At 40.5% G+C, this 19,883-nt stretch overlaps 1 protein-coding gene across 1 annotated transcript in view; it reads left to right on the top strand.

The window, feature by feature from the left end:
• LOC103353292 (netrin receptor UNC5D-like) overlaps positions 1-19,883 on the top strand; it is a 194,880-nt gene that overhangs the window by 106,486 nt on the left and 68,511 nt on the right. Inside the window, exon 2 of the mRNA XM_008276191.1 lies at positions 3,767-3,973. Coding sequence (XP_008274413.1) covers positions 3,767-3,973 — 207 coding nt within the window. The remainder of the gene's footprint in view (positions 1-3,766; positions 3,974-19,883) is intronic.

Genomic DNA, 19,883 nt, shown 5'->3' with positions numbered 1-19,883 from the left:
AACCCTATGGAGAATTCAGTATAGTTGCATCAGAACATAATTTTTTGGGCGACAGGGTTGGAGGATGTATATGACACTTTTTACCGTCTGTTGTCTTGTGAAAAACACCAGAATTCCACTTTTATTTTGATATTGTGATCCAGAGGGATGGCTTTATTGCATCACTGGATGAACTGAGTCAGTACTTGTGTAATGTTTCAGACTCAGGGGACAGGACTCAAAGGTATAAATCAAAAAAGGCTTTACTTGAATCAGGGAAGGACTGTAACCGGCAGACACAGAGACTGACAAAACAGACAAGGTGCGGACAAACAAAAATCAGATTTAGGCAAGAATCAAGCAGAGAAAAAACATAGGATGACAGACTAGAATGCTAAGACTACTGAAGTAAGAAGGCAATCTGCAAACTGTTAAATGGCCGATATATATGCTAAGGAGGTAATAACAGACTGAGCATCAGGTGTGAAGGTGGGCGGGAAGGTCAGGTGATGCAGATATCGAGGACACCGAGGTAACTGCAGGGTAAGTGGGAGTGACAGGGTCTGACACAGCGGGAGAGGTCACTCGAAGGCAAGAACAAATAATAGAAGACGTTAAAGAGGCGACATAACAACTTGGCCATGATCTTGAGTCTGAACTCCATGTAATCTGCAAGTTTCCTGACATGGGGGGTTCTTGAACAAAAAGCTGCAGGAAGAAGACACATCCCTGTTGGCACTCTGTGTTTGTGCAAGAATGGTTAGAGCACCTACCTGATCCTCTGCGATCTGTGTCAAGAAGTCAGCTATCCATCAGCGTTTGAGATGGAAACAGAGCAGCAGTTCGTCTGCCAGGATGTGAGGGTGCAGCGTGTTGAATGTGGAGGAGAATCGGGCAGGCGTCAACCTGGCTGCTGCCTTTAGTCTCTCCAAATCACTGTGAAAGTGCTGGAGCAGCAGTCATCTTTCTGTTTGTGAAACAGCTTGCGCTACCACCCGAAGGCTTTACCAAATTAGTCCAGTCAGCTTCGAGGCTCTTCCCCCCCCTTATTTCTTTTAGATTTTTACTAAAAGCTATGAATACATTGAACTGACATAAGAGACCACGCTTACCCACTGCCTTAAATTTTTCATGCGAGGAGACGGAGTGTTTGTCGTACTTGAGGAAATTAAAACATTTGCCAGGTCTCTTACAGGATGCGTCATGCGGCATTAGCAGAATGTGTTTCCAATACAAAACTTTGTGTGTGAGGCAGACAGAGAGGCAGAGAGAGAAAAAGAGGGTGTCTGATAGAGCCATCACTCAGCCCTTTGGCAGTGATATCTTGTTTTTCTCTCAGAGGGGGCTAGATGTATCTGTGCCCCTTATGTGTTATTGCCAGGCTGAAGCATTGGTTGTAGATCACTGTGAAAACTGTGAAGCGCAGGGCACAGCGGTCCCCTGAATGACAGCGGCAGAGTATATTGAGGGGAGATGTTGGTCATCCGCCTGACTGAGGGAACATGCAGATGAAGCAGCCCTGCAATGACCACAAGATGGAAATGAGTGAATATTGTCAGAATGTCAAACAGCATCACATTCTGCAGCCTCACATGATACCGTCATGAGCTGTTCTTACTACAAGCTGCTGAGCCATAGGGGCATCCTGCAGTAGTCATTGCTCGGTGTTGCACTTTGTGATCTATTTTCAGCAATTTCAAGTAAAGACAATGTTGTGCTGTTCCCAGAGACAGCTAAGTGCCTGTTTTCTCCCCTTAGAGCCACATGTCCCAACACCAGCTTGAGGTTAAAACACACCAGAGTTTCCTTCCATGTGTCTCTCTTAATTTGTCTGCTGCGACACGATCCCACCTGCTAAAAAAAAATATATCTGAATAGTAACCAGACCACTAACTCTGAAATAAAGCCTATAAAGCCGTCCTAATGTTGATGTTGGTGTTTCAGGTATTAGTTGCAGTTGCACTAAACTGTCATGTTGGTAAGCATTTGAATAATACGTGATCTATTAACAAATGAGTCATTACTTGGAGGGCCGTGGCTTAGTTTGACAGCTATGTGTTTGTGTATTCTTGTTCCCATCTATCATTGTCTGGATGCGCACTCACGTCTATGTTTTGCATCTATCCAAACACAAACACACCATGTCAATGCTCCGTGCGCAAAACAAATTGGAGCACTCTGTACAAGAAAAGCTTGCCTGGGGCTAGTCATTTTGAAATTAAAAGCATGTCTCTTTGTTCAGCCTCAGTTCCAGGAATGAGGGAGAGAATGTGAATGTGTCGCATGGAGGGGAGAGGAACACTGAGCAGGTGCTGTGATTTTCACAGCCAGGGAATCGCACAGACTCTTTTATCTATTTCCCTCGATCAGGAGACATCCGGCAGAAAAGGTAGGAGGATTAGATTAGCTAGAGAGAAAGGGGTGGGGGGAGAGAAAAAGAGAGAGTGGGTTCTCTAATCCTGATGGGGCTTTTTCAGAGGTACACCCATTACTGTGGAGAAACATGCAGTGTGCAGTGGGGAGTTGGGATCGGGAGGTGGAGGCAGCGGGACGGTTTGCCTCACTAAACCCTTCACACGTGCATGAAAGAGGTTCCAGCAAACTAGAGGATTAGTCAGAGTGTAATTACACTTGTGGGCCTCAGAAGTAGCAAAACGTGCGCCGACTGGAACACACCTCAGACGGGCAGAGGAAGAAGGGAGTAATGCCTGTTAACGTGTTGCCAGTGTGTTGTCGGTGAATTCTTCAGCTGAATTAGATGCCTTTAGTGAACGCCAGCATCTGAGATCAAAGCAGTACTTGAAGGAGTTCTGTAGACCTTCTTGATCAGCATGACGATGTCTATATCTCACTTCATTTTAATGGCATTTCTGTTCTCATTTATTTCAGTAATTTATTCCGATCTATATTTTTTTGTTTTGTTTTAAAGACCTGTAAATTCAGTTTCTTTAAAAAACTTTTTAACAGCTAGTTATCATGAACACTAGTTGTGAAATAGCACTTATGTCTTGCATTGCGCTAAAAGCTGCGACAGGTTTCAGCTCCTCTCCCGGCGCTCAGCCAAACCTCCAGAGTATTGTCCTCTGGAAACTCCCATAAAATTGGGATTTCTCACTTTCTAACAAAGCCATATTTCCACTGTTGTTGTTTGGTACCATACAGAGAAGAAGAAACATAACCTGCGTTAGCAACAATGCAGTTGAGATAACTCTTTCCCAATGCACGCTATTTCCCAGAGACAGTTAAACACCTCACCCTTCAGAAAATAGAATTTTAAAAAGTTAGAAAATAATAATACTAATGGCAGAAATGATTAAAAATTAAACAAAGTTGTTGTTTTTTATCATAAATATTTTTCTGATTTGCAAAACAGCATGCGTACGCTGCTGTGTGCTTAAATATTAAACACAGCGATGCTCAGGAGGATTTGTTGTACGGTGAACTCAGTGTGAGTTGCTGTATTGTGATTCTGTGGCAGAGAATGGACTGTGGGGATGTGCTGATGCTCTGTTGTTGTGTTACTGTGCTCCAAAATAACATGTTTGAGGGAGTAAAGGCTGCTAAAGGTGAGGGAGAGGAGGGACTGAGAGATGGAAACTGGGGAAAGATGGAGAAGAGTTTGAAGTGGTTTCATGTGTTTTGCAGTCGACTGGGGGGGGTTGGCTGGCAGGGAATGAATCTGAGACTTGGCTGCGTTGCTGTCGGCAATTAATGCAAAACTTCCCTTATCCGTTTTGTTCAGACATTCTATCTTAGAGCTGATTTTATGTTCATTTTATTCTTCAAGGTCCTCGAGGTGAAGCCCTGCAGCATGGCCAGTCCGGGACCCTGCCCCACTTCTTGGAGGAGCCCGTCGATGCCTACATTGTCAAGAGCAACCCCATCAAGCTCCGGTGTCAAGCTCGGCCCGCGCTGCAGATCTTCTTCAAGTGCAACGGTGAATGGGTGCACCAGAGCCAGCACATGTCTCAGGAGCACACTGACCTCGGGACAGGTACAGTTCACACTCATTAAATTAATACATGCGTGATACAGATAAACAAATTCTCAACTTGAACTGAACTCCTTCTCCTGTCGAGCCTCTCCCTGTCATTTTGAGTTATGAAGATATCATTCATATTTCTGAAGGACTGAAGTCTTACGAATGAACTTTGCTACTGGGGCTTTGTGACAATGCCTACGGCTACATCCAACCCTGTAAATATACTTGCCTCACGTCTTTAGCGCATTCTGTGTGTCACATTTGATTTAAAGTGAAATGACAAGTGTAAGACCAGGAACGGCACCAACTTGTTCAATTTTAGGATTAGACTTTGAACTCTGAACGGTGCTTTTTACTGATGCAACTTGCTGAAATACAGTTGTTGTTGTTTTAACTTCAGAATGAATCCATTCAAACCACAAAGAGAAAATGTTCCTTTTTTCTAATACTTGTGCCTGTTTTTGTTGCATCATCTCACAGCGGGCATTAAATATCTTATGAATTCCCTTTTGTTTGTACAGCAAATTGAGGAGCAATTATACGCAAAGTGAATTTCTTTTCTTTTCACCATAATGCGCTCGTATTGTAATTCAATTCTAAAGATGCATACGTTGTAAAAAAAGTTGAGTTTATTGTGTGGTCCCGCAGCTTCCATGTGTGCAGAGATAAAACATTCAGGTATTAGCTACCCTCATTTATTTATTTAGTTGTTTGTTTTGTCAAGTCAGAATGATGGCAAAATATTTATGAGCCTGCTTTTGCTGCCATTAATGCAACAATGCTGATGCTTCACTCAACACACAGCAAGATCTCCTCCCAGAGTTAACAATGGACCTTTAAATTTTTACTGCCACTAGTCTGGATTCATAGCTCTGCTCCCATCTGGCTCCTTATCACCGTTTATATCTGTTTCCATTGGGACGGACACAAGGAAGGGGGTGTACAGATGGGAGCGGTTTGGGGAAGAGAGAATAAAAACTAAACAAGACAATGAACTGTGTTAGGATGCGTCCTTCTAACTCCAAGATGCATTTAGGATGTCGAGAATTTAAGCGTCCTATTAGTCTGTGGTAACTTTAACTTTAGCACAAAAAAAAATAAATGTACAGAAATGGATAAGTTAGCAAGTTGTTTTTCCCTACATGAAGGCACCTCAGTATTTAGATGAATTGTTATGCTGCAGAAGTTCTCGCTAAGTTTTGTGTATGCTATTCTGAGGGCTGTTTTCTGTCTATCAACACTTCAGACTGTTGTTATAGCACCAGTGCTCAAAGCTGAGGTGACTGTGTTACAGACAGCCAGGCTGCTCTTGCAAAGTTTAAATTTAATGAAGGAGGAAAAAAAGTCATGTGGAGAAACTGTGAGAAGCTGCCTCCACAAACACGCAAGTTTAGAGTTTTTACACTTGAGCTGTATGCATTGTCTCATCTCCTAGCAACATTACCGATGCAAGCAGCTGGATCGAATGACTGTGAAATATGATAGGGCTGGCTTGTGGATCAGTCACTTCTGTGGAGTGTCGGTAAATTATACGACTTTATACCCATTTAAAGTGCATACAGACATATAGATAAAATCCTACACATTATTATATACAAGTGGCATCAACATGTGTGGTAAAAGTTCAGCCAGGTGGTCCGCTACAGCCTCAGATTATGTTGAGCTGTGAAGTTACAAAGCATAACTTCAGCCCTTATTTGTCAAAGCATCTGATGTGGGACACAAACATCGTCATCTGTGGTTGATTCTCCCTCTGATGTAAATATCCTCGGGTGCAGATTCCATTTCAAATGTTCCATTGCACCTTGATGTCTCGCACATAGATTGTGCAGCGTGCATATTATTCGTTTTTGGCCGGTATGATGACACACTTGATTTTTTTTTTTAGATAAAGTCTTAACCTCAAATCCATTTTGCTGTCATTTATAGATCTTACAGATTTTCTATGGCTTTTCTATGGCTGGACATCTGAATGGGGCAAACATGTATAAGAAGTATCACCCAGATCTGCAGTTCTCCTCAGATATTTTAGGAGGTTTATAGCATCTTTCAGCTCATTTCTTTGTTTTTCAGCCTTTTTCATTTTGACGTTTTCTGCTACAGTAGGCAGCTATTTCAAGAAAAAAACAGCAACAACAAAAAAAAAACAACAAACTTGCTCAACACTGAACAAAAGATAGACAAAGCAAGAGACCAACAACAGGAGTACACAAGAGTGAACACTGGATTTATCACATGGTCAGAAACTTGACACTAAATGAGTGCTATTCTGGCTGCATGTCTGCTGCATGAATAAATCAGTAATAGTTTTAGCTAAACCCAGGAAATATTTAAATTTAAGAAGGTGGAACGTTTGATTTATGTTGTCTTATTAATTGCTCAAGCTGATTAATCGATTATTGAAATATTTGGTTATTAATTTAATAGTTGACGAGTCAATGAATTGTTACAGCTTTACTTTCTACTGTAGCAGCACAGAAGCTGCTTTAGTGGTCAGTTGTCACGGTATCTGGCAAATCATGACTTTTCGCCTCGTCACTGACCACCTTAGTGTACAGCCCTATAATCATACACAGGGACGAGGAAACCGTTGGAACAGTTCAGTGTTTCAGTACACAAGAAGATAAACTACAAAATAAGCATGAAGCAGTGGCCCTCTGGCATGACATAAAAATATCTGCAAAGTCTTACAGATACTTTACTGGATAAGGCTTCAAGAGAAAAGCAAGTAGAGGACAAAATGTTCCCAAATTAATGCCAATATCAGTCGATTTATAAGAACACCAAACCTGGCCATCTTTGACAGCCCACACTTGGATGTGACTACACACTCTGACAGCCTCCCTCTGAAAACAGGAAATAGCTTCAAATATTGCAAATATCATTTCTTAACACATCATTTGTGCACAGTGGAGATGTCCTTTCAAGTATGGCATAATTTTTTAGGAGAGACTCCACATTCATCTGTTCAATCACCGAATGAGCAGGAATGTAAAATGATTCCCCCACATAACGCTGGCTGCCATTATTTTCAGACTTCACTACATTACATATTTGTTTGTTTTGTTCAGTAAAATTGTAATGGGCTTTGAAAGCAAAATGGAAAAAATAATAGCCATTAGCAATACTGACAGTCATTTTATGGCTTTCCAATACCTTTGAGAGAAATTGTTGTAGAAATTTTGTAATGTGGAAAAATAATGACTTCTCTAATTGCATTCTTTAATCCTTTTTAAGAAATTATTTGCAAATAAAATGCAAAAATCCTTTTTAATATTGCTGCGGGATGAGTTTAGCAACTCATTATCAAATTCACATTTTAGAAGCACTATTTTCTTTCCTCAGATGCCAGCATATCACTGAATTACATTTATCTTCTCGGCATTACACTCTTACAGTTGGCATGAAGCCATCTGGCTAACCATGGGATGGATTGCCATGAAATTGTATACAGGTATTCATTCCAGTGTTCACATGTTTGCTTATCCTGTAAAACGTCTCACCAGCCTGCAGATCTCTGTGCAGGCACCCATGGTCTGTGTGTGAAGTCTGGCACTGACTGGTCCTGTAACTTCTGCTGCTGCATCTTATTGTTCATGAATTCCCTCAGCGTCAGCTGTACGGTCGTGACTCAATAATCGGACACTAAATGTCAAACCTTCTTTTATGTTGGATAGCAAGGCTGTCGAATTGTGAAGATGGAGGTCGAGATACAAGGAGGGCTTGATGCTTGAAGGGTCATTTGTTGTTAATATTCATTGTTTTTAGTTGTTATAATAACTAGTGTATTGTTAGAACACTACACATCGCTGGATTTCATGCCTAATTGACCGGTGTGCTTGTGCACGGACCCATTGGTTGGCATCAAAGGTAAGTGTTTCTAAATCCAATAGGTATCTGATCTTCTGCCATACGACTTCTGTCTGAACGGCCAGGTCGCACTTATCCGACCTACACGTCATTGATACATGACAGACTAGGGTTGGTCTGAATACCACTTTCTGGTCTCCGGATATTTGGGCCCAATTAATGATGAATATCTGAATGTTCAGCGTGGTCGGGGGGACCACTTCCGGCCCGGGGGAGCGCTCCGATGGGGTGGAAGTGGTCGGAATGCACAGGTGGTACTTGACTGCTGATGCCAGTTTAGTTAGCGGTCATAGTTCTGTTTCCACATTGGTGGTGTCGGGGGAGTGGCAGATACGCCCCACCATTACCATCCGTGTTTACTTCCGTAAACACTGAGCGCACTCGCTGCGTGTGATGTTGTTGTGTCCTCTTCTGCGCATGTGGGACACTTTTGGTTCGTATGAAGTTCACACAGCAGATCACATACAGGTCGCATTTAATTGGAAATGTGAATGAACTCGCAAAAAATCAGATTTCAGAAAGAAAATCCGAATTGAGTATTAAGTCCTGCAGTCTGATAGCCAATCTGTTTGATTGTTCAGTCAGATAATACGTCGTTATCCTTATTTGTGACATAAAATGTCATGTCTGAGTCGGAATCCAAGGCTGTCGGTATGTTAAAGCTATTTTTAATGGGTTCCGTTCGTTTTTCCTAAAAACCTGTCGGGTAGCAAGGTTTTTGGATTGTTATGGTTCGGATTATCGAGTCACGACTGTACTTTGTGCTTATTACCAAATGTTAGTATGGTAGTATGTTAAGCTGTGATGGTAAACATTATCTGGTAATCATCAGCATGTTAGTAGTGCTTTAAACTAAATGCTATTCCTTATAGAGTTTCCCAGCATGTAAGCACGTAAGTCGAGCCCATTAAATGATAAGAAAACTGTTAGTATCCCCACCTCCCCTCCAAACAAAGACACAAAGTTCAATTGCATGAACAAACCCCTAGTGTGCTTCCTCCCTGCCTTACACCAGCTATCATTTCCCCTGATCATGGAGCGCTTTCTCCCTCCATTATTTTCAACTGTGCGGGTCTCCTGAGGCCCGCTAGTCTGCCTGGGCCTCTACACACTCCTCTTTCTACTCCTTCCTTGATAAGATTTGCTGTATAAAAACACCCACGACACTGTGTCCCCTTCCACCTCCAGCTAAGCGACACACTGCTAGGGATCTGCTCTGAGAAATGACGGCCGCTGCAGGGTCTCCACTCGGTCCGGACCAGCCACTCAGAACCATCATCTTAGCATGCAGTGGTGGCTTTGTGCTGTTGTTCTCTGTCAATCTCTGGTTTTTACCTGCTTTATTGATTTGTTATTTACGAAGGAGAGATCAATCCTTTGTCCTTATTTATTTTTATGTATGTGTAAAACGTTTTTATTTGTGTATGTTTTTCATTGTTGTGTTGAAATTATTACCTTGAAGTGTTTCAACTTAATGTGAGGTGATCAAATTCAAATTAAACCTTTTTTTCCCTGGCCTTTATTAAAAAGTAGGCAATTTAAAAATTTGCAATAGTCATATAAACTGAAATTAAAACAAATTTCATGGTCGATTTTTAGCTCTGTTGCCCAGCCCTGATTGCAGATCATGCAGACTTTTATGGGTTGAAATGACAGCTTCTCTTTAACTGACGTTTTTTGGCATATACATGGTGCGTGCTTGGATAGAAGCGTGTGTTTTCTTCTCCATTGCCTTTTATTTTATTTCTCTTAGCTCACTAATCCAGCATTTCTCCACTGCCTTCTGTCTTCTTTTTACATGTTTTATCTTTTTTCATCTTTCGCACAAACAAAATAGCTCAAACACATGCATATTATAACATTTTGTGCTCTGCTGAAACCCCTAGAAGTTTGGCTTCTATGTTGATATTACTGCTCAGGCACGCTTTAGTATTCAGAAGTGGGGGGATGCAGCAGGTTTCTTTGGATCTGACCTGGGATTTAGTGAGTGTTTCTGAACAATATCTGTCACCCATGGTGTCCATGTTACACAGAGGCAGAGGTGGGCCGAAGAGCCACATGTTGAGAAAATGAACATCTTGTCTCTGCTGAGACACTTCTGGCTGTCTGTCCAGCTTCATCTGTAGGAGGCAGTTGAACAGCTATATCTCAGTACAAGCTATTATAGTCAGACTCAGGTGGTAGAATGCCCCCTGGGTTCAGCAGAGAACAGGGGGCTGTAGCTATTAAAGCAGTAAGCTGTGAATTAAATGCAGACAGACTCAACAACACATGCCCTAACACTGTTTGACCGGGGGGGTTGAAGCAGAGGACAGAGACCGTGTCTATCCAGAGGCAGCTAACTCAACTCGGGAGATGCATTTTACCGTTGTACTGTTTTTCTCAGATTCGGTCTTAGCTCAGATGTGCCTTCGAGGAGACAGAGCGGCAAACACGGAACAGAAATGTAGAGATGTAAAGAAGAAAGCATCCATTCAAGCTTATGTGAATAGCTTCAATTGCTGTTGCCACAAGCATGAGAAACACGGGCACAAAATCCTGTCTATTCCAACTAGATGAATCATGTTGTGTTTCTCAATCTGTAAGATGTGCAGCACAGAAAAAAAGGTATTTTTAACAGCATGTAATGGCTAAATATTTCATACCTTAACTCATCTTCTCTTGTGGGCTAATCCTGACTGCTTAGATTTCAATGGCGAGCAGGGGTTGTTTTCTGTCTTCTCAAAATTTAACACTTCAAACAATGAGTTTACTGAAATGTTATTTAAAAGACACGCGTGTGAGTATGAAAGGAATAGAACGTAATTTAAAATAACGTCAGCAATCATAACGCGCGTAATAGGCTTAAGCTGTACAGGTGCTTTTCAAATGTTTCGTTGCAGCACAAAGGCAAACCTTGTGAACTTGACAGCTGGCTCTGGGCAGAACACATCTATTTAGAGCAGTATGTGACATGCATGTGACTTAACTCTTACCACTTCTCTGAGACAGCAACAAATACACAAGTGTCAGTTGTTAAAGCAATTGTGTTTTCTGGACTTGTGGTTTTTGCATTTCCTACTGGAACTAAAGACATTATTCTCAGCATGAAGGTTATTAGATTAAAAAAGAGAAAATATGTTTTATTTTTTTCTTCCTATAGGTAAAGTAGATATGACCCTTTTTTGTCTTACATTCAATTTACACATGCCACAGAGCAAGAGTATTATAAAACAGTATAATTTCTCATCTTCTGGAGATTTAAGCCAGATACTGTTGTCATGGATCACTGTTAGACACAGTGTAGGTTGTAGAACCTCTAATGAATGTCCATTTATTCTCATTATGCAGCTTTTATGAATAATAACATTGTTGTGCTATTCAAACCATTAACTAGGCACTGATGTTCCATCAACCGGAAATATATTTCATCCATCACTGAAAAATGTTCTGTGAGATAAACCATGACACTGAGTGTTGATCATCAAAGCAGTTTCATCCACTTTATTACAGATCATTTGATATTTTGTTGCTTATTAGTTTTTCTTGTAATAAAGTGAGGTGCTTTTGTTCTTTTTGTTGTATACCGTAAACTGTGATGAGGACAATTGCGTTACAACTAGCAAAATGCCATAACATCTAATGACCTTAACAGCAGGAGGTCAGTGTGTGGTGTGTTGGTCCAGTGAGGTCCGTATAGATCTCTATACAACCAAACTACATGTCAGTTATACTTTGCAGGAAACATTTTCTCATGTATCACAAATACTTTTCAATAAATATATCTTTGCTATTTACATCATCGCTTTACCATCGCTCTTTTTCACTCCTCCAAATATATATCAGATTTTCCTAACCCGGATCAAGTTAACCTAAATTTAGCTAAGCTTCTAACATGTATTTTCTAAGTGTAACAATAATGACCCCATGTGATACTGAAACTGGAAGCCTTTCCTACCATGTCACAATCTTACCCTGTGGCAGCAACATCCATTTGTTTCAAAATGAAATTCAGTTTCTTTCCAAACAAAAATGAGAGTCCAGTATAGGAACTTAATTTTTTAAGAGCCCATGTTGTAAACAGTGCCAGTCGGTGCATTTGTTACCACTGGACAGAGCCAGGCTAGCTGATGTGTTTATCCCTGTTTAAGCTCTTCGGTTGCCTGCTGGTTGTCGCATACAGACATGAGAGTTGTATCAATCTTCTCATGTAACACTCAGCATGAAAACAGAAAGCGTATTGCCCATAACATCAAAGTTTTATTTGAAATAGATGTAGCCATGATAAAAAGCATAGATTCTTGTAAGAGCCTGACATTGTCAGATGACGGGGAGAAGCTTTAGATAACCAAAATCACCAAACAGCGAGGGAAGAGCGAAACCACAGGGCTGTGGTGGCAAACATTCAACTTCTCAGATAGTCTCATTACTGCTCTTGTACCTTTTGAACAGATGTGGCAATCAGAGTGGCATTTTGAAAACAGCTCACTTAAAGGAGAGGAGCGAGTTTCTCCAAGCAGGAAAATAGTGTTGTCTGAGCGATGCAGAGTTTATTGACGGGAATATAATAAGGCACAACAAATCTGCAGGCGAAGGCAGATGGTGTGGCATTTAAAGAGGAGCTGCAGAGATACTGAAAGTTAGTTATGTCATGTTTACTGTGTGATATCGCCCAGATATATTTTCTAGTGATCTACTGTACTGAAACGGCCGTTATCGGTAAAATAAGTACAGAAATGAATACTAGAAGCAGAAGTAATTTCTTTAAACCATTTACATGTTTGGATTGGTAAAAAAAAAAAACGACATTTATAATTCTGCTGTATCACATCATATCGCAGCTAAAAATACATTTTAGGAATTAAAAATGAGATGCCACTTTTGCCAGACAAAAAAAAAAAAGGAGGCCATGACACGCGGGAATATTGCCTGCTGGTAATCCTGTGTTTTTGGATAAGAGAGAAAGAAATGGGAGAAAGAAAGAAAAGAATTACTGGTAATGAGAACAGTGTGAACTTCTAATTGTCTCTGAGTTTTTATGTTGTTTTTTTTACTGTGAATGCATGTGCCCTGTGTATCCAAAGCATGTCATATAAACTGGCACATTGACAAGCATCTAACTGAGCAGTCGGATGTGTGCACAAGCCTGTGTGGTTATTCTGCTGCAGCCTACTTCTGTTTGCACATGATTTAATCAATGTAAACACAGTGAATCACTGTGCACAATGGCTCTGCCCAGTGCTCTACTTTTCAAATTGGAGGCTGCAGATTTATCACATATCTGCCCCGCTTCCTTCAGACAGTTTTATGAGGTTTAATTAAAGTAACTGGAGGAGAAGGTTTTCATCTTTTCAGCATAAAGCACCTGTAGATGCTAAGTATCAACCATTAATTTTTAACTCCCCGTAGAGGGTTTTTCTGAAATCACAGCTCCTCATTTGCAAGTGTTAACTCAAATTGTTTATTTATGTTATTAGCATTATTCCTGGAATTTTGGCTCCTCCCGGGGATTTAGTATGCACTCTCTGACAGAACCTGGTTCTCGTATGTCTATTCGCAGCACGTCTTTGATCCAGCTTTCACCAAAATACCAACACTTTGCTTTGTGCTGCCTCATTTGAATGAAACTACGATCGCTTTGTGCCTTTCCTCACACACTGGTGCCCAACAGACTATATGATATAAAAATGCCAAACAGAAAATACCAGCATGTTCTTTTTTTGGTCTGAGGTACAAATTAGGCTCTTGTTGAGATATTTAAAGAGTATGCTTACCTAGAAGAGACACAATGCAGAAACGACCACTCTGTACAGTTGTAATTAAGAAAACATCAAAATATAGTAGTTTGGCATCCTCTGCTGCTGCATTGAGAATAGCATGGGACTGAAATATGCTGCTGCAGTGACCAAGTCAAAGTCAGCAAACCACAAGACAGAGAAGCCGAAAAAATATTTGAAGAATAAAACTTTAGAGACCTGACAGAAGTATTACAGCACTTGCCTATATATCCCAAAGATTTGTCTCTTAATCTGTCAGAGAAAGACATTTTCTTGAGCTTTTTAATTGCCTTCTTGCATAAAGTCAACCTCCACGGGTGAAAGATTAGGCAGGTACAGGAACAGTTATTCTAAAAATGTCAAAAAAAAATGTGAAGTGTTACATTAATGATGCATCAAGAGATAAAAACTTTTCAACTTTGCTTCTGCTAGGGGTGGGCAGATTTATAATGTATAGAGTATTAACTCTAGTCCCAGCAGAATCACTCCCCAAAACTTGATCCAGCTTATATTAGACAATGTTCTGGACACACAGGCACTCCTCATAGTGCATGCACTCTGGGGTGTTTTATATTCATTGTCATGCTTGAGCTATTTTGTATGTCTATGTGGCAAAGAAGGTTCTGTCGTCAAGATCAAGATATACTTTACTGCCCCTCTAGGTATTTTTTCTTGGGCTCAGAACAGAACTTTAATTACCAGACATACATATCAGTGTCTGTATGACAAATAATGCCTCAAAGTGACAAAGATCACAAACTGGCAAAAGTGCAGAAGTTCATACAATCAGCAGTTTAACTTAAAACTAGAAGGACATCAAGAGATCGCAGTTCTCCAACCTCCATCTCGCTGTTTTAAAGAGAGTGATCTTAATCTACAACAAAATTTAATAGCTTCTCCTTTTGCCCGTGGTCCACCTCCCTACCAAGCTACATGAAATTCAGCCTGGTAGTTTTTGTGTATCTTGCTCACAGACAAACAACACTGAAAACATTAACATATATGTAAATAAAAATATGCTGGACTGGTGCCAGGCTAATGAAGTTAACAGGAAACCGAAGTTAAAACACATTTTAAAGTACAGGTGCAGTGTAAAGCATAAAAATGCTAAAACAGTTTGTTATTCATTATAACCATCACTTCAAGCATTCAGATGCTGCTGTTTGTCAGCGGAGGATGATGCGAGATGGATTATTCACTACGTTCTGTGCCTCCCTAAGCACAGACTTCTTGTGTAAAGACTGCAGTGAATGGTGTCCTTTCCTTCCTATAACCTTCATTGCAGTCTGCACAAGACAACATCGAGCAACATGTTTTATCTGAGCTGCTCAGATGGCTTACCTGATTATTCTCTCCTGGACTGACTGGTAAAAAACAAACATGAGTCTTTTATCTATACCATAAAGTCTAAGGCTTCTTATGAAGTATAGTGTCTGTTGTATCCTGGAACAAGGGGTTTTGACATGTACATGCCAGATGAGAGAATTATTAATGTGCACACCAAGGTAATTTACAGAACACACCTGATTGATGGGAGTGCCATGAATAATTAATTATGATTACATATTGACTTGGGATCAATCGTTTTTCATCATGGTTACTATAATAAACATGACACCATTGCACAGATGGGTTTTGTTTTTGTTTCTTTCTTTTTTTTTTTTGAGATAAGGCTGCAAAGTACTGAAGCTCAATCATGGCTGGAGTCAGTAATGCTTGTGAACACTGTGAGGGACTATTTGGGTACATTTTTCAGCCAGTAATAAGCTTTCTCATTTACAACTTAAGGTTTCTTGTAATGTGTTTCTTCACAGTGTAGCTCGTTATTAGTTGGATCAGTTTTGCAGCTATCGATGTGTTGTGCCAGCCCAGTTTCACACCAAAATGTGTTGATCCACAGCTCCAAACTATTATTTTGACCAAAAAAAATGTGAGATGCTTACGTTTTTTTAGGGGCTGTTCTTGCAGTGGGACTCTTCATCCCTACAAACCTAGAAAACAACTGGAGCTTTATGCTTAGCATTTGCATGGATGTAGTTTAGCCTAAACCATGATCCTTTCCCAGCCAATGCCATTTCCCCCGATAAATGACTCTGTATTGAATGGAGGACTCAATTAAACAGGGACTTAGGGAATGCTGTCATGAAGAAGTGCAATAAGAAAGCACCAGAGGTAGGATAAGTTCCAGAAAAATCTGAATAGCAAAATAGGACATTGACAGAAAAGTGAAGTGCTTTGTATGCTTATTGTGTTGGTTGTAGTTTTCCTTGTTGGTATCCAGAACTGTTTGAGAAGTGTAAATCCTTACTGTGTGCACATGTGATGTATCTGTCCTTTGTGGAGGTTGTGATGGTGATCGAACAGAGTTTCTACCTTTACAAAATCTGCCATCAATGTGTGCATGCCCTAGCTTTAGCACCACCACAGCTGGCCTAGCGTGAGCTTTAAAACATGACACTGTTTATGGAAATAACATTTTAAGCATTTGTTTTTACTGACAGTCAGCCACGTCAACAATCAATAATCAATTAATTATTAAAATAAATGAAATGCAGTAGAGTTTTTCCATATGCTAATATAACTACTTCTAATTACACGTACTTTTGACTGTAGAATTAGAAATCCTGAAAATGAAAATGAAAAAATACTTTATTTATCCCAGAAGGGAAATTCAATTCAAAACAAAATTCAGCGCTACATTAATTTTTCACAACAAACATTATTGCACAGTTACACAGCGATTGGCACAAAAAAAACACTAAAATAACATTTTAGTCAGACAATGATTTCCCACGTAGAGCTGCCCCACATAAACTAAAATAAGGAGAGTTTTCGATTAAAATATTGTTGTACAGCTCCTGAAGCAGCAAAGGTTTGCCTAATGTACAAGACACTGCTTGAAACTATATCCTGAAAGTTAAAATGCAACATTGGAGGCAGAGAAAGAATGAGGCACACTAAATTATAACACAGGAAGTTAAACACCCCAAATCCTTTATTGATTTTTAACTACATTGCGTCTTTGATCTGAAGTCATCTTTAAATCCAGTGTGAAGATAATCTCTTGGCCCAAAGTTTGGATTTTGTAAAAAAAAACAAAAAAAAACAGTACATTGATCAGCTTTCTGGACAACACGATTATTGCTGAACAGCAGTGTATCTTCAAATTCAGTGCAACAGCATTTATTTCCTTATCCCTTTGCAATTGTAAAGCCTTTTTATAAACCACAGGCGGACAAGGCTCAGCTGGATATTCCTTGTAATCATTGCTACCCAGATTCTAACATCCCTTCAGGAAAACTACTCTCACTGATAAACTCCTTAGAAAGATTTTAGGAAGCTGTATCCAGTTCATACAGACACCAAATCAATCAGTCGCTGGTATTTATTTGCAAATGCCTTAAGAATCCAAAGACAAGGCAGCATCCTGCACACTCTGATGGATCACAGAAGAAAACTTTATTTTTGTCTCATTGAAATGCTGTAAGAGGGGTAGGAGATGGAAATGAGTGATAGAACTCAAGAGATTATTGAAGGACAGAGTGAAAGAGGAGGAGAGAGGAAGGTGGAACAGAGGGGATATCTGTGCCTATAGACTTCAGCTGAAAGGATGATACCCTGATGGAGAGATAAGAGAAAGAGGGGATAATAGGAGAAAGAGGACATTGGAAATGGAGAGGGCGATGGGAGAGTGAAAGAGAGGTTGAAAATGGATACCACATTGGTTGTCTCGAGGAGGAGAGGATAGCAGCTCCTGCAGATCCAGTGATGAAGAGATAGTGATTGAGGTAAAGTGTATGAATGCAGGCTGTATAGAGGAAGTAGATATCTATTCCTGTTGATGTCCTGTCAAAGGCTGACTCCAGTGTTGTGTATTATGATCCTGGCAGTCTGTGAGATACCATCAACGAGGCATGAACTCACAACAAAGAAGGAGAGGTGTGGAGTGGTGAGGGGAAAGTGAGATGCCTCTGAGTCTCTCCGTGTCAAAAACTATTAGTTAAAGGAATGCAAGTGAAATAAATGAAGTGGCCCACAGAGTGAAAACTACTTGTGTATGCAGAAGTGGTTCCTAATAAGCAGACACGCGGTTTTTGGATAAACATAAACAAGGCAACAGGGGGAATGACACAAATAAGGACTTGCAGCATTTTAATGGCTGAATTATCATGATTTTTTTATGCACGGAGTAATGCGTCCCTTTGGTTCCAGGATTAAGTATGACACACACAGCTGGGACCAGACTGAAGATGTTGCTGGGAGCATGTTCCGCTTGTCTAGCAGGGTTCGTCTGTGTCTGGCCTTTAGCCAACCCTCACAGCCCCCACATGCTGAGCTGCATGCCGCAATGTCACATCACACAAACATTTCCCCATAGCTGGGTTCACATCAGACAGAAGCTCTCCTAAAGCTATATCCATCCACCTCAACCCACAGCCCACGCCGTGTCACCCACTATGTACACAGCTGCCTCACGAGGATCCCTCAGACAAACAGAATTCAGAAAATCCCCCTCTGCTGTGGCATTAAGTACGACGCAGACGACCTGGACACGGCTGAGCTGAGCCGAACCAGCTGGGCCCTGCCGAGCCGCTCGGATCAAGCCACTTGTAGCTGGCACTGCTTGACTCTCTCAGGGCCTCTTCATCAACTCAGCCAAGGCGAAACAATGGACTAAAGCTGGGAGAAGACACCACAGGCCAGAGCCAAACAAATAAAAAGAGAAACGGAGAAAGAAAACAGGAGCAACCTAGAGCATCTGCATTGGTGTATCGCTCCCTGACTCCGTTACAGAGGCTAGATTAGGGACGTTTTAAAGGACATGATTGAAGGGGCAATTGGAAGCTGCTCCAGCTTGAGGTCTGTTGTCAAGGCTTTGTGGCGCTCTGTCAAGAACCACTGGCATGAGCCTGAAGGGAAAGCAGGAGAGCGCAGGAGAAAAAGAGGTAAAACGAAAACAAACAGGCACCTAGGGACAGGCTCATGCAGGAGCTGAACGGATGTTTGTGTTCCTGATTCCACAGAAGTGACCGTCACCATCAGCATGACCGCACAGTTATTGGATAATTTCTCTAACACAGTGTCTCAGAGTGTCATTTCAGGCTACTCGAAAAAGGGACTAGGTTCTTTGATCTCTGCCTAATGTGAGAGAACGTAGAAGTCAGAGTGTCTTTCTGATTTTACTGCTTTGTTCGTGTCGCTTTCAGAAGAAAAGCCACGGCCCTCACTCACACAAACAATACCCTCACTTCCAAGTGCAGGATTTTTTCTTACTACTATTTCATGCATTTGCATTTGAAAGCATGTGGTGAAGAGAAATTTAAGCATGCTGAAATAGTTTTTATTTTTTTTTTTTTAATTTTTGCACAATATGAATGATGTGGAAGGCATCACTTGTGTTCACCATCTTTAATTTCATGTCTGAAAAAGTGCTTTGGCAGTGGATCTACAGAGCTGTAGCTCACAGAATCACTTTCTGTTTTTCACCGTAAAACATTGCATCGGGAACAGTAGATTGTTTTTTTCTTTTTCCATTAGTATTCTGTTTTCCTTGTCATTAATAAAGATGAGAAGGTCTGATTGTGCAAAAGCTATTGTGAATTAAGAGACAGCATGAATAAACCTGTTCCCTAGTCTCTTTAGTGTTTTAGGCTCTTGTCACAATCCAGTAATGAAATCGCTTGTCTAAAAGCACTTACTGAAGTTTAGAGGTTACAGTTTTAAATTCCAAAAAAACAATTTTAAAACTTGCCAAAACAGCACAATAACTGGACTGAACTCGTTCCCCAAAGCTTATATGCTATAGTGCAGTTAATAAAGAAAAAAATCTAAGCTTTTTTTTTCTGAACTCATATTCTTACACAGTGCTTCCAGAAAAAAAAAAAAAAAAACATCATCTTCTAGTCAGCTTAAATAATGTTACAGTAATAAGCTGTAGTAGAGGAGAAAATTCATCCATCAGTAAATCATCAGACTGACTACATTGCAGAGTGCAACGTCGAGCTTCTCGCTGTGTTTATATCTGATAATGCCTCAGAAATGTCTGACTTTTTCTGTGGCTGCATTCAGATTTATATGGCTGTATAGCAATTGTCGAGATTGCTTCATTTTCTGTGTTAAATTGTTTTCTTCTGCCATTTACTCTCCTTGTGTATAGCTGCTAACAAAACACACAAAATAGCAGTGATGGAGGAGTATTCAGATCCTTCACTTAAGTGAAAGCACCAATACAGCGATGTGAAATTCCCTATTACAAGTAAAACCCCTAAATAATCTTACTTAAGTGAAAGTAAAGA

This window comes from Stegastes partitus, unplaced genomic scaffold, assembly GCF_000690725.1.
Source record: "Stegastes partitus isolate 25-593 unplaced genomic scaffold, Stegastes_partitus-1.0.2 Scaffold66, whole genome shotgun sequence".
Taxonomy (NCBI): Eukaryota; Metazoa; Chordata; class Actinopteri; family Pomacentridae; genus Stegastes; species Stegastes partitus.
The sequence above is the reverse complement of the archived record's forward strand: the minus strand, read 5'-3'. Positions and strand labels throughout refer to the sequence as shown.